The following is a 15,353-nucleotide window of genomic DNA, read 5'->3' as shown; positions in this document are numbered from 1 at the left end:
TTTTAACATCAAAGTACAATAATTTTTAACTGAAGCTACATTAAACTGTTTAACTTTAGCGTAAACTCGATGAAGAGCATTGTTAAACAAATCAGATATTAATACTAAACCTAATGAATTGTAATATACAGATGGTTTGGCCAACCGCGGTTGTAGATCTATCCGTCTACCGCTTCTTATTTACAGAAGAAATAATTAGCATAACATATGTGGTTAAACAGAAGCATATGAACATCGAAATAAATATGCTTTGTGATATATACAGGGTGTCCCAAAAATGTACACACACTTTGAATGATTATAAATACAATGTTTATTAAGATGTATCTAGGTTTTATAATCCAAGTTTAAGAAGTGTAGAATCTTTTGAGTTATCGCAGGTGTTCGAACTGATGACGGTTCTGATCCAGACACTGCTGATAACGAGGATAGATGGATTTGCAAACTTCACGAATCATTTCATTTGATATTTGTGTGCATTCTCTTTCAGTTGCTGCTCTCAGCTCATTGATTGCTGCCGGTTTTGTGCTATAAACATTATCTTTGACGTATCCCCATAAAAAAAAAAAGTCCAGAGGTGTGAGGTCTGGTGAACGTGAGGGAAATTCAGTGCTACCTCTTCTCCCAATCCACCTGTTCGGCAAATTTTCGTCAAGATAGGCCCTCACATTACGATGATAGTGGGGAGGAGCTCCATCATGCTGAAAATAAAACTCCTCATCTCTAAATTGCCCACGAATGCGTGGCACGACAGATTCTTGCAGCAAGTTCAGATAAACGAAACCAGTGACTGTGTTTTCGAAACAGAATGGTCCAGTTACACCAAACGCTGATAATCCACACCACACTTTAACCCCTGGTAAGTTTACCTGCTGTTCAACCGTAACATACGGGTTCTGAGGTGCCCAGTAGGTGCAATTGTAGCGATTAACTAAGCCATTTAACTTAAATGTGGCCTCATCACTCCAGGCAATCTTGTTTGGAAACTGTGCATCCTCTGCAGATTTTACCAGGTACCACTCATAAAATTCAACTCTCTGGTCAAGATCATCTTCATTGAGGGCGTGAACTAATGCCGGAATAAAACTTTTCCAATGAATGCGCTTCAACATGCGATGAACGCTCGATTTTGGGATTCCTGTCTCACGGTCTGTTTGCCGAATAGATTTTCTTGGAGATCGGTGGAGATTTTCCAACATCCCTGCCTTATGGACGTCTTGAACAGTTCCATTTGTTTCAAACGTATCTCTGATGCAAGTAATGGTGAGTCGCGTTGGTGGATCTGTTTGAAGCTCCCTTCTAAACCGTCTTTGCACTTCAGCTACGTTCTCACACTTCCAGTAACACTTTAAAATAAACTTCCTTTTCTCAAAGCTTAGTCTTGCTTCTTCCATTACTTTAAATCAATTGCACCTGTAAAAAAAAGAAAGTTTGAATGAGTTATAATCATTCAAAGTGTCTGTATGTATATCTTGGGACACCCTGTACACACACACACACACACACACACACACACACACACACTAGTCGTAGTAATTTAAAAATATTATGATCATTCGGTGCCAGTGTTGTATTTGAATCTATAGCTTGACTCTGTGACGTTATAATCTTAGCTTCAGATACTTCTAGTGAATAAACTGTAAATTATCACCCCTTACGTTTTTAATACTGGGAGAGGTATTCAGGAAGGAACTATTTATTTCCAAGTATGTTAAATACAGACATCTAAAGAATCGTGTTAATACATCAATATCCCTCCGTCATACGTTACACCGTTTTCGCCATAAATTTCTCGTAACATCACAAAATTGCCACAAGTAACTGATTTTGGACCTTCAGTTCTAATGAAGATAGAACAGCTGGAGTAGTTTATGTACTTTTTCAACTAATGCCTCTGTCAGTGCATTTTGGCGTCAAAATGGAAGTTACTCTTTTGTAACATAGTAATGTCAGACCCCATATTCCTCATTTGTTTTATTATTGCGATTCAAAAATGTCTGTTTTGAACTTTCGCGCAGATTACTTGAAGATTATCTGCACTAGGCGTCACTAATTTAGAAGTGACAGTCCAGAGGTAAGGCAGCTCGTCATCATCACCCACCGCCAACTTTTGGATTATGTTTTTTATCGTTGAAAAGTAGAACTTGCTGTTATATTATAACACCTCCACGCCTGAAAGACAGAGCACATTTGTTGACAGAATTCGAACTCTCGACCCGCATATTGCGAGTCTAGATGTCTAACCACCAGGCCAAATTCATAAGTGATGGAAACGTCTTTATCCTGGATGTGGTCCTGACTATGATTTTGAAGTTCTTGTTTTAGTTTTTCTGTCGTTAAAAGAAGTCTACATTTCATATAATTTTGTTTTCTTTGTAGTACTTTTAATGTTGCTACTCTTTCATGGACAGTTCAAGTGTTACTGTTATTTGTTTATTTATCTTCATAAACATCGATTTATAGTTAATATGGGAAAGTTACTTCCAAGAAGGTCCGGCATGGCCAAGCGCGTTAAGGCGTGCGACTCGTAATCTGAGGGTCGCGGGTTCGCATCCGCGTCGTGCCAAACATGCTCGCCCTCCCAGCCGTGGGGGCGTTATAATGTGACGGTCAATCCCACTATTCGTTGGTAAAAGTGTAGCCCAAGAGTTGGCGGTGGGTGGTGATAACTAGCTGCCTTCCCTCTGGTCTTACACTACTAAATTAGGGACGGCTAGCGCAGATAGCCCTCGAGTAGCTTTGTGCGAAATTCCAAAAACAAACAAACAATACTTCCTAGAAACATTGTTATCAGCGACGGTACCTAACTGATGAAATAATGTAATCTAATCTTTATAAGTAGAAAGTATACTTAATTAGCTATACTGATTAATTTATAGTTTAGCTCAAAGTACATAGCTTGCTGAAACAGCGTTGAGAAAATGTCTAATTATCCACTTTTATAATGCACGTTTGTTGTTTAGTATCTAACATACTTGGCTCACAGAATTACCTTGTTTCTGAACATTTAGTATATAACTATACAACAACTACAAATTACGAACCTTGGTTTTTGCGCACAACTTTTTTATTCATGCCAGATATTAATTTTAACATGTAAAAGAATGATAGCGCATCTACAGTAAGTAAATATCGCATAACTAAAAAGATGTTAATAACGAATAGGAACAAACAGTCATTCAAATGCGAGTATAAGACAGTTGTGATAATCTTTTTAATGGAGAGAGCTTACAACAGGATATAATTCATTTGGATGATGGTTCTTTTCTCGCTAGTACGTGCATATATCTTGTTTAGAAGTACCGAGGTACAGGTAGTATTTGCCAACGCATAGTTTCACGCGCTTTATTATAGTGTTTACAAGACTGTATTTAAGGTTCTTGTTTACTTGTAATTCACGATGCTCGACGAGCTTTTAAAGATCATGAGATAGGTTTTTTTTAATGTAATGAGAGACATTCTGTAATCTGTAACTAGTTGATACACGTGTTTTTTTTCTAAGTTAGTATTGTAAATGGCTACCTACCATTTAGAAATGTAGATGGACTGTTAGACATCAGTGAAATGTTCCTCTCATACTTTGTTAGGTAAGATTGAAGGTTTCAATGCTTAGTGTTTATTTCATGTATGTTAAAAACGGTTGGTATGGATAGAGAAAGCATTAAGTGGAGGAGCGAACAACCAGCCGTTTTTTACATATATAATTTTTCATCAATTGTGGGTTTTCTCGTCATCACGGATTAGTGTTTATTTTGTTTCGTAAAGTAATTGTCATTATATATTAGTGACTATTTTTAATGTTTAGAATTTTTCAGTTCAAATTGATATTGGTGTTACTGAAATCGTTAGACAGTGTGACCGTTTTCACCGTGACATTGATTTAGCCTTACTAAACGTGGCGTCAGCACTCGCTGACCTCATGCGTTATCACGTCCTCTGTTGTATATGCACAACGAATCTTATTTGAGAGACGAAGTGGGGTTGCTGACACTCTCAGTCAGAACAGACCAACGTTTCATGTGTCTGGCTCAAAGGTCTTTTGCGGAAGCCTACCTCCTACGACATCAACTATAAATTTTAGAAGTCCAGCTGGGTCGTTTCACGTGTCAGTTTGTCCCTCATTTTCAGGGAGAAATCTCATAGCGACCTTCTCCCACAAAGTACACTAAACACCAATGACAGCAACTCATACTTATGTGTAACGAGATTATAATTAAGTCTTTGTCGATGTAGTAGGCCACATTATAGTTCTTATATCAGCCAATTTAGAAAATACACTATAAAAGAAATAATAATAAATACACAGCAACACTGCGAGATCTTTATTTACACTAACAGAAGTTATTGGAATTCCCGATGTGTTAACAACCTCTAATTATAGAATACACTGTGAACCATGAAAAATATTTCAGAATTGTTTACCCACGAAGAAGTTATCCTTCATTTTGAGTTCCAAATGTGCAGATATTGTTAATTTTATGAACGTTTTCCATCATCCCAGCACACCATGCTTTTTCCTTTTTTTTTCAAACTCGCCTACAGCTCTTCCAGATATCCTACGCTAAAACTGGTGTTTGTGTTAAATATATCCTTATTGGAAGTAGAGAACTGTGTGTGTTTATGTTCAGCATCAAGGTTTTTGATGTATTTAAAATTAAGTAAACGCTTTTAAATTCGGTCAAAAACTGAAATATGCGTATGGTAATTTATGAAGATATACAATAAATTGTCAAATTATGATGAAGTTTTCGCTCCTGTATAAAGGTTCTTATCAGTGCAAAAGCATATTACGTGGGAAAAAAAAAAGAAAATGCCCGAGTCAGGAAATAATCATACAGATAACTAATCAAAGATGTGATATGATGAGATGCCAAGTAAAGTTCCATATTATCTAACTGGTCTTATGTCCGTTTAGAGTATCTGACCCAGTTAAAGTAATCCAGCACCAGACGTTTCATTGGGATATTGCAGCTTTGACTCGTATTTTTCTTTACCTTATTTTCTAATTTTGGACACATTTTTTTGAAGTAATATATTTTTGTTCTGAATGATATAGCGTATAATGGCATAACTCACTGGCTTTATCAAATACTTTTTGTTTTGTAAACAAATCTGAATAAAATAAAGAGACTGAATGTTAACATTGACATAATGACAAGGGTTACGCATCAGATATTCATAACTAAACTGACATGCCACGTGTTAAAGTTTGGTCAAATGGAAACTGTGACTGATTCATAGTTTTCAGCATATTCCCCAAGTTCTGCTACCAGCTGCACACGAAGATCAAATTATAAAACACAAAAGCTTATAGTCGTATTTCAAGTCTGTGAATACTGGAGAGTATGGATTGAATTTTGAACGTTTATTGAAGTAATGAAAAATGAAACGGAAAAAGCAGTACCTTGGGCTTGTGCAGTCCACTTCTCATTATAGTAACATTGGCATATCACGCACACACATAGCGCTTGTATAACAATAGTTTTTAAGTCATTGTAATGGATTATTTCACTTTAGACCAGGGACTGACTGTAAGAAGCAACATCAGTACGTTTCCAATGTAAGCACATCTGTTCTACTGCAACGTGGTGAATCATATATTGAATTGACGTTGTGTGATTTAAGGTTTCTTTGTGTAAACGAATTGCCCCTAGCTCCACACGAGTTTTATAAACACCAAATCAAGCCCATGATTTTTAGTTTAATAAGGATATTTTTGTATTAATCATGCGTCTCTTAGCTCATTGTTTTTTGAGTGTGTCAGAATTTAAGTATAATTTTCACCAATTGTCATAATAGAGGCTTTTACTTTTTAATAGTATAAATATATACAATATTGTTGTTGGGCGTAGAATTATTCTCCAGTAGGTGTCTGTGACTTGTTGGCGATGAATTTGAAGATAAATGAACACACTTATTTTTTTTAAATAATATATATATACTCGGAAATAGTTAAATGTATGTAGAACAAATTTACACCATAGAGATTATAGGCATATAAACACTATGATCCATTTACAATTCAATGCGACTTGCAGAAATCATATACTACTCTTTCAATAATCGTTTGGTCTTTCTTCAAAATATCATCTGTTCTTTTCGTAAAAGTACACTGGAGCTGATTTAATTAGTTTAGAACCACGCTTTGACGGAATAAATTACTCTTTTTATATCATTTTCTACTGTTAGTCTCACTCTTTAACATATTAAACTTTAGGCCTATCATTTCTACCGCAGTTACCTTCACTCTGAACTTTTCCTTAGCCATGACTTTACTCTCGTCTGCTATTTTCTGTCTTTTCCCGCTCCTCTTACACTATTTATGTTTATTACTTGTCTGTTCGCTAAATTCTCTACCTTAATGAGTTACAAACACAACTTTCAATAATCGTCTAATTTTAATTCTCTTATAATAAATCAAAAACTAAACAATAATAATATTCATTCACGAAATAAACCAATTAATAATACCTACACTACACAGTATTGTATATCATTACATAAACTCCTCTTCAAAATAAATGTTTACAATATTTTTACTACATACAAATACTTCTTAGTTCATATACTAAGTATTCTCATATAGTCTATACTAACAGGTACAGTTCCTTTGCCACTTCTAGGATAAGGTCTCTAATAGAGCTTCATTTTGTCTTTATATTGACTTTGTGTTGCCTGAGGTCCGTATTTCCTGATCTATCTGCATACTGAAATAGTATATTTTGTTTCTCTTCCTTCTTACCAGTCAGCTTGATACATATTTTTACATCTTTGTACGCCTCATCTCCACTCGGTGTTCTTAGGCTTAGTAGGTTCTTATCTTCTGTAATGAACTCATTGTCTTTCTATGACAGCCACACCTGCCATGTCAAGTTGTACATCACTAGCTACACCCGTAAGGACTTCTTCTCTCTAAAAAACCTTTTGAACAGATTGGCATAATAGATCTTAGTCATTCATTTACTTTCTCTTCATAGTGCATTTTGTTGACTACTTCTGATGTTGTGAAAGGTCATTTCTTTCTCGGGTGAGTTTATTGTTGTCTGTTGGTATCAAAAGTGAAGCATTCTATTCGACCTTGAAATGTTGACCTTTGCTTTTTTTTATGATAGAAGTTTTTCTGACTGTCTTTGGGTTTGGCTTCTCCTATAAAACTGTAAAAACAAAAATAGCCTAAGAGTTGGCGGTGGGTGATGATGACTTGCTTCCTTCCCTCTAGTCTTACACTGCTAAATTAGAGACGGCTAGCGTAGATAGCCCTTGAGTAGTTTTGCACGAAATTCAATACAAACCAAACCAATCCTCTGTTTATTAACCTCCTGTTACCCTTGGTAACTCCTGCTTCTCGTTAGCCATCACTGATTTCAAATTGAACTAGTCTGTTATATTATTTCCATGGCTTCCATATACTGTCTAGCCAGCTTGATCATCTACTCCACATCTTTTGGTTCTTTCTTTTTTAAGAATAGTGACATGTCGGCTGAGCATGTGATCATGGAATGTTCTCACACTAATAGGTCTGCTAGTCCCTCAAAACCATTTTCTCACATGTCTATATCAGTCCAGATGGTGAAATGTTGCCACAAACTGAACAGTTTCTCCAGTGTCCGGCTTAACTCCTCTGAACTTCCGACGACAATTTTCTTAAGTAAGTTAATAGTGTTTTAGTAGAGCCACTTTTAACTTGTCATAGTCCACGGTATCTTCTGACGTAAGCCTTTTCCTTGATAAGTGGGCTGAGACGGACTGGCCCACTTTCCTTTGTACCAGTTCTGACTTTGGGCGAATCATTTATCTCTCCAGGAAAGCATTGATGTCATCTTTCTGTTCTTCAAACTGTTGATATGGTTATGTAGCGTAATTGTAATTTCTACACTTTTTGTTAGTTGTGCGTATATAGGCGTATTTATTTTCGCTGTTGTTCACGTTTTCTTCCGTCATCGTTTAACATTGTAAAGTTTGCTAGTTGTCAAAATTAAAATATGATTTTCGCCAATTGTCAAAATAAAGTATTTTCTTTCTTTATAGTATAAATATGTACTATGTTGTTGTTGGGCTTAGGATTCTCCTACAGTAGGTGTATTTGATTTGTTGGCGATGAATTTGAAGATAAACGAACATACTCTCACTTCACCTGTTTTCAAAATGATATATTCAGGAATAGTTAAACCTATATACAAAAAATTATTGGGTTGAGGAATAATTCGTGAGCGTTTTTTCAAGTTAACAAAATGTATTCATAAATGAAACGCTTTCGCAAAATATTTCATGTCATTTGGTAGATAATTTTTTGCTCTAATAGATGGTGTGTTTGATTTTCATATGTCTTTAATTTTTGCTTTCATTTTCACCTCATTAAATGAAATATCAAGTGGACAAAATCGAGCATTTTCGACACCATCTGCTTTTCGCATTTAATTTCTTGCAATTTCGTTTAAAACAATGCATACTATATACCTAGGTATTACATGAAATAAAGTATCATAATAAATGTTTTGGGTGTAATGTGTTCATGCATTGAAGTATTGTATAGTCTTGCATGTAATGCTTGAATGAAATTATTTAAAAACGCTCACGAATTATTCCTCAACCAAATATAACGTAGGCACATCATAAACACTGTGGTTCACTTACAATGCTACGCGAGTTATCTAAATCATATATTGCTCTTCCAGTAATCGTTTGGCCTTCCTTCTTCAAAATATCCTCTATCCTTTTCGTAAAAATGCACTCAGGCTGATTCAATTAGTTTAGAACCACGCTTTGACCGAATAAATTATTCTTTTTATATCATTTTCTACTGTTGGTCTTACTCTTTAACATATTAAACTTAAGGTCTATGTTAATCATTAGGCCTATCACTTCTACCGCAATTAACTTCACACTGAACTTTTTCTTGGTCTCGACCATACGTACTCCCTTCTACTATTGTCTTTTCCTGTTCAGCTTACACTATTTATATATTTATTACTTAATCCTCTGTTCGCTATATTCTCTACATTAATGAGTTACAAACACAATTTTCAATAATCATCTAATTTTAATCCTAATTGTAATTAGTTTAGAGTTCCTGCTATTTGATTGGAAACACCTGAAATCATAAGTAATACGGTATTTCCTGTTATAATCAGAAAGAATACAAAATATAAATCGGAAGTAGTAGTAATGGAGCAACATAACGTCATTTACTGTTACCATACCGACGCGGTCACAGTTCCGTGTACACACAAAATTCTTGATGTGTCACTTCTATTCGTAAAGCACATGCGTATATTTTACACAAGCTAAAATATTCTTGGAACTTCCCTAATGGTGACGTGTGATAACGAACAAAAAATAAGGCCAAAACTTGTCTTATGGATTTCTATCGCCCTTCTATTTCTAAGTTTCTTAGAAATAAAATTCTAAACCAAGTTGTGCGATAAATATGAAGTAACTAAATGAATATATGTTATTTTAAATATGTTAACAACAGTGCTTAATTTTTACTGGGTATTAGACAACTTTGTTTTTAATGCAAAAGCAGAAAATGTAATTAATTTTACAAATGTACCTGTTCTATTATAAATTAACATTTGATTAATGTAAAATTACAGGGCATAAAGAACCACTTGTTTATTTCAAGGCTGTCCCCAGCACATCCATCCCTAAAAAAATTTAAATCCAACCTTTTATTTTTCAGGAAATCATCAGTTTCTCTCTTAAATTCTTCAACAGTGCTGACTGCCAGTATTGCTGACAGCAACAAATTTTTTAAGAGTTAATTACCATTAGAAAAATTAAACTGTCTTAACTGGAACATAGCCTTTTTTTTTTTTCAAATCTTTAACTTGCCTTACTGTGTTTATAATAGAGGACAAATAAATTGGAGGCTTTAAACCTCTCAATCCGCTGGATAGTTTTATAAACGTTAACCTCAGTAACATTCAAATTGATATAGTCTAAAATTCCCCACACCTGTCAACAGGAAACTGGTTTGTCTGTTTGTTTTTTGCTTTTTTTTTGCTTTTTCTCTCTCTCTTAAGGAACTGAGCACTTGTGAATAACATACAACTTCTACATTTGTGTCTTCTTGCATACTGAAAGTATAGTGATTACTAAGCCTTGAATTAAATTATTTGAAATGAGGGACAGATTCAGGCTGGGGGCATCTGATGGACCACAACACAAAGATACCTTTAAACCTAAAGAGAAGTTTTTTTTTTTAACAATGATTCTATTTCTACTAGAAGAATATTCTCCATTAGTAAAAATTCTTGGTCTGTCCTTGACTTATTTAATAATATTTACAAAGTAACAATTAGTGATATATCCTGTTACAAAGGAAACTTATGTTACTAGTAATTGTCATATGAATTAGTGTTAAGTGGCATTCATTAGTCTATGAAATTTAATATTTTTAGGCTGAAGTGAAATTGTATCAATGCTTATTGTGTGTGGGTGTGTGTATACATGTATATAAATTACATTTTTCTAAAATAAGACTTGAATGCTAAAAGTACAAAATTTTAGTCTTGAAATTAATATAATTCAACTTAATATTTTTATATGAAATAACCTAGAATGTTTTATGAATATAAAAACTACTGAATAAGTGTTTAGGAATAGATGTAATTTAACTTTTAGAGAGTTGTTTTTTGTCCTACGAATCTCATTTTAACAGTATTTTAAAAGGTATGGCTTGTTAGATAACATTGAATTTCTTACAGAGCACACAAGTAATTTGTGGAGCAATTTTTTATATCAATTGACTCATTAAGTTTTTATAATTCTTTTACTTTTAAAGTAAAGAGTAATTAATTTCTATAACAGTTTTTCAGGTAATTTTATTTTTTTAACAGTTAGATCTATTTTCATGCATAAAACAATTTTCCAAGTTGTATAAATTTTGTGTTAAGAGTTTAAGTATTGCTAAGTTTTTTTTTCTTTAGGAGCAAATGAATTTAAAAGTTTAGTTTACCTATTTGCAGAGTGCCATAAGTACACATTATTGTTTTATAAAATAATAGTTGAGTATGTGTTTTAAAGAGTGCCAGCCAAGTTTGAATTTCAAGTTCACTTCATGTTCTTGACAGTATGATACTGTATGTGCAATTAATTTATGTAAAGTGCATGGAAAATTCCTGTGTTAAGGAAGTGGATGACTGAGCAAATAAATGTACATGTACTGAAGAGTGAATCACATTTATGAATATACTTGTGGCTCATAGGATGACTTAGATACAGATTTTTGTAGTGATAAAATTAATCAACTTGTACATTTACAGTTGTTTCTCAGTTTAAAATCTTATTTTTCTTTTCCTCTTTTAAGTCTAAAATATACTTCTACTTAATTTCCAAAATAATTAAAATTATCTGAACAGTTGAGTCTTTTTTTGCCATATTTAGTATCCTACATAGTCACTTAAATTTAATTGCTAATTGGTTACTTAATAAAGTACTTATAAACATTCGGCAATTATAAAAAGTAATAACTAAGTACTAGTTAATTTTATTCTAAGGTTATTGTATAATGAGGACTGATGTCTATTCACCATAATCATACCATGAGTTTGTAGTTAGATGTTTTATATGTCCTCCTGGTATCTTTCTGGAGTGAATAACCAGTCTTGATCATATTTGAGTGACCTTTCAGATATGTTTTTACCCCACTTGGTAGAGAGCCTATGTCATACAGATAAGAACTTCCCCAGTCTAAGTTTGGTTCTACTATCTCCAAGACTATGGGAGGAATTTACAAGTAAACACCCCATGTATATTAGTGTACAGTATTCAATGTTTCTGTAAATATAACTTAAAATCCTATTTGGTCTGCTACTAGCAACAAAACATTACTTGGATGGCTTATGAGACTGAACAAAAACACCAAGATCTCTTTCTTTCATAATGCTGTTAAGGTTATTTATGTGAAAATACACTTGTAACATAAATTGTGATATCCCTTGCATTTATTATAAAGTTATCTGTCATTTTATTCACCTAATTCCTCAAATAATGTAAGTTATTTTGTAAAGCAATACCATCCTCATCAGTAATCATCAGCAAATTTAAGTAATATGTTTACCATTCCTTCATCTATATACGTGTTATTTATGTCAACAACTTGTGAAAAGAGCATAGCTTTAGATAACTATAAGCATCCTTTAATTGTAAATAACTGTGAAAAAAAATTCCCTCAGCATATGTAATTTTATAAAATAATGTTTCTTTAATAATTATGAAAAGAACATAATCTAGTTACTTGATTATGTAAAAATTGCTTTTGGAGTTGTATAAAAGAACATAACAATGTAATAACTGTGTAACAAAATACAATATTAGTCAGTCCTGAGTATTATTATAAGTAGATATTGATGTTTGTGGTTAAACAATACAAATGATTAGATAAACTAGTGTCCTGGTCTTATCACAAAATACTAAATTCAATTAAAATTATGATTAAACCTATTAATGTCATGAAAATAATCAAGTAAACAAAATTAATATTGGTGATTATTACTGTTTTTGATTTTTCCCATTATTATATGCAATTCATCAAGGTTGTTCAGCTTAATTGATTACTGTCACAACTCACAAAAATAATTGGGAATTGGGTAGTCAAATTAGTGTCTTTTATTATTACAGTATTAAATTATTTCAAATGTCCAAGTCTCCTGTAAGAGAATAATTGATATTTTGAATGTAATAATCAGTAAATGAGCTCGATGGCCATGTTTTTTGTATTCCTGGCTTATTAGTATTTACACATTGCTTATTACATTTAATAGAGTTTTTGATGTTATTGTGTGTGTATCACTAACCACAATATTGGTTCATAATCAGGATCACAAGAAATTGCAAAAAAAACTCCTTAAACAGTAAATATTCTATTTAAACAACACTTGAGAACCTTTACTATTAACTGCAAAAGCTGTACATGTAAAAAAGTACTCATATCAGACTTACAAGGAAAAGAAAATCCACTCAAAATGCTGCATGTGTAATTATTATTATTATAATTATTATCTTGTCTGCCTACAACAAAAGTGGTTTGGTATATTGTACACAAATCTTTTTTCGAATACTAAATAAAGTAATCTGAAGGTTGTAGGTGTATTGAAAAGTCAATTTGTATTTTCTATATTTTACACAAGCTAAAAAATATCATAATTCTCATATAAACGATGTTATCATTATCTATTGAAGTTAGCTTTCTTACAAACATATGGTGTTCTTTTTAAAAAAGCTTACATACAGTGTGAAATAGGAATTAGAAGCCAGTAATAAACAATGCACATAAGATGGCTGTAACATGCAGATACTCAATGCTTCATACAATCTGTGTCTTTAGGGAGCCAACCCCTATATTATGTACGAAGTGAAGAAGATAAAAAAAATCTATACATGTAGTATTAAATTTTGTTACACACATCTGTAAAGTAATTACCTTAAAAGACATGAAGGTTAAAGAGATGTTTTATATGTATGTGATTTATTTAAAAAAAGTCTGCTTTTCTACTGGTAAAAATGTATATGTGCTTGGTGGGGGTTGTGTTGCAGTCTAGGCATATATTTGCCATTTACTATGTATTACATAGGGTGAATTCAGTTACATAGAAACCATAAATGTTCACAATATTCTCAAACAAATCTCCATGACAATCTGCAGCTGCCATGTAACATTTTACATCTTGAACTGTATCAGCTAGCTACTAGCTATGTTTATTATTATTGCAAAGTGTAAAGCTAGCTACAATATCAAGTAATTTTTTACCCATAATTGCGCATTAAAAAATCCAGCAAAAAAGATAAATAAAAAGAATTGGTGATTTAAAATCTTGCAAATAGGTGTCATAAAAAGTAGGGAAACAATGCTGGAAATACTTTAAACGTTATTTACAAAAACTACAAATCCCTCTTTAGTCAACAAAATGTAATTTTAGGTAACATTGTTTTTTTTCTAATTCTATTATATATTTTACATAAGAAACATTATTGCTGTTATCAGTCATTGCTAAACATTATTTGATTATGCAACTTACACAATATATGAGAAGTTACTGAATATTAAAAAAAAAAATTGCTTCTTTGTGGTTATCTTAACATCAGCGATTTGGTAATCAGTTCAAAATGTTTCGGATTATCATTAAATTTGTAGCAAAAGCTTTATCCAGAGGTTTTGCCTGGTAATTCGAAAACTTTAGCGGGTTCAATTCCCGTTGCTACCAGACATGCTCTCTGTTTCAGCTGTGGGAGCATTAAATTTTCTAATTTGTTTTAGGTTATGGAAAAGTTAACTGCTACCGTCCGTATTTGAAACTGACGAGTCGAAGAAAGGTAACTAGGCAGCAGCATATACTGCTAAATCTTGGGTTATATAAGTTTTAGATAAAGTAAATTTATTGTTATTTTTATACTGTTATTTTTCTCATTTATAATTACCTATCTGCATTCTTAAATGTTAAATAAGGATAAAATTGCTGTTTTTACGTTGTGTCACATTGAAATTTATAATTTACATAACTTTTAGTTAATCTTAAATAAACCGTTAAATTACTTTTTTTTCTGATTTTGTGTTTAAATGGAAACTAACAGGCACTGACTGTCACTTATCTGGAATCAGCAACTCTCTGATAATGGGACAAATATTCACGAATTAGCATTCTTTATCCACTCAGTCATTTCAACCTGTTAACCATTTAATAAATTCCAAACATAAATGTACTAATCGATCTTCAGTAAGCAATAAAACAAATTAATTAATTTGGTATTAAAATTTGCAAATATTTCGTTAAATTAAGAAAAAATCACACACACGCGCACACATTCTTTTCTATTGCTCTTTGTCATATAGAATACTATCGTTAAAACATAGTCGACAGCCGATTATGCATGAATAGGCTGCCTGTATATGGTTTGGAAAGAAAAAAAAATGTTTCCAGTACCTTGACCGACCCTGTCAAAGAAGAATGAGGCCCCGAGCCTAAAGTTTTACGCCTTTTCTTTGTTACTGTTAGTCGCGTAAGTTTCATTGTGAATCCGTCCACAGACTGCAACTTTGATGGAAAATAACTTGGAATTATAGTTTATCTTGGTCGTTGTTTAGCGCAAGGTTACACAGTGGGTATCCAAACCCGGTTTTTTTTTCGTAGTAGTCTGAATTATGTCAAACAAAAAGTCGACGTAATGAGTTGTTTGAATTGAGGAACTTTGCTGAAAAATAAGGAAAACTTTGGCAATATACCTTACGATCCACAAGATTTAATCAAGTGTGCATCATATTTGTTTTTGGAAGTTAATTGTAGTAAATATTAATTACAATGAATGATTATAAATAAATATATATTGCCTGTACAGGCTTGTAAGTACACCAT

At 32.8% G+C, this 15,353-nt stretch overlaps 2 protein-coding genes across 5 annotated transcripts in view; one reads left to right on the top strand and one right to left on the bottom strand.

The window, feature by feature from the left end:
- sdk (sidekick cell adhesion molecule) overlaps positions 1–15,353 on the top strand; it is a 116,462-nt gene that overhangs the window by 8,772 nt on the left and 92,337 nt on the right. The window lies entirely within an intron of this gene.
- On the bottom strand, positions 291–15,062 carry LOC143222676 (uncharacterized). Of its 3 annotated transcripts, none has more exons than XM_076449499.1 (2): positions 14,925–15,062; positions 291–1,413 (listed from the first exon to the last, which is right to left on the bottom strand). In XM_076449499.1, exon 2 carries the CDS (start codon positions 1,392–1,394, stop codon positions 372–374), a length of 1,023 nt encoding a protein of 340 aa, XP_076305614.1. In that variant the 5' UTR covers positions 1,395–1,413; positions 14,925–15,062; the 3' UTR covers positions 291–371. The 3 variants fall into 3 exon arrangements, with proteins under 3 accessions (XP_076305614.1, XP_076305615.1, XP_076305617.1); XM_076449500.1 differs by lacking the exon at positions 14,925–15,062 and adding an exon at positions 8,635–8,772; XM_076449502.1 differs by lacking the exon at positions 14,925–15,062 and adding an exon at positions 6,242–6,377.

The sequence above is a fragment of the Tachypleus tridentatus genome, chromosome 8 (genome assembly GCF_004210375.1).
Source record: "Tachypleus tridentatus isolate NWPU-2018 chromosome 8, ASM421037v1, whole genome shotgun sequence".
Taxonomy (NCBI): Eukaryota; Metazoa; Arthropoda; class Merostomata; order Xiphosura; family Limulidae; genus Tachypleus; species Tachypleus tridentatus.
Note: the sequence above shows the minus strand (reverse complement) of the source record. Positions and strands in the feature narration are given on the sequence as shown.

Bases quoted from the DNA above. Each gene is read 5' to 3' on its own strand.
- LOC143222676 (XM_076449499.1), bottom strand. From the start codon at position 1,394: ATGGAAGAAGCAAGACTAAGCTTTGAGAAAAGGAAGTTTATTTTAAAG.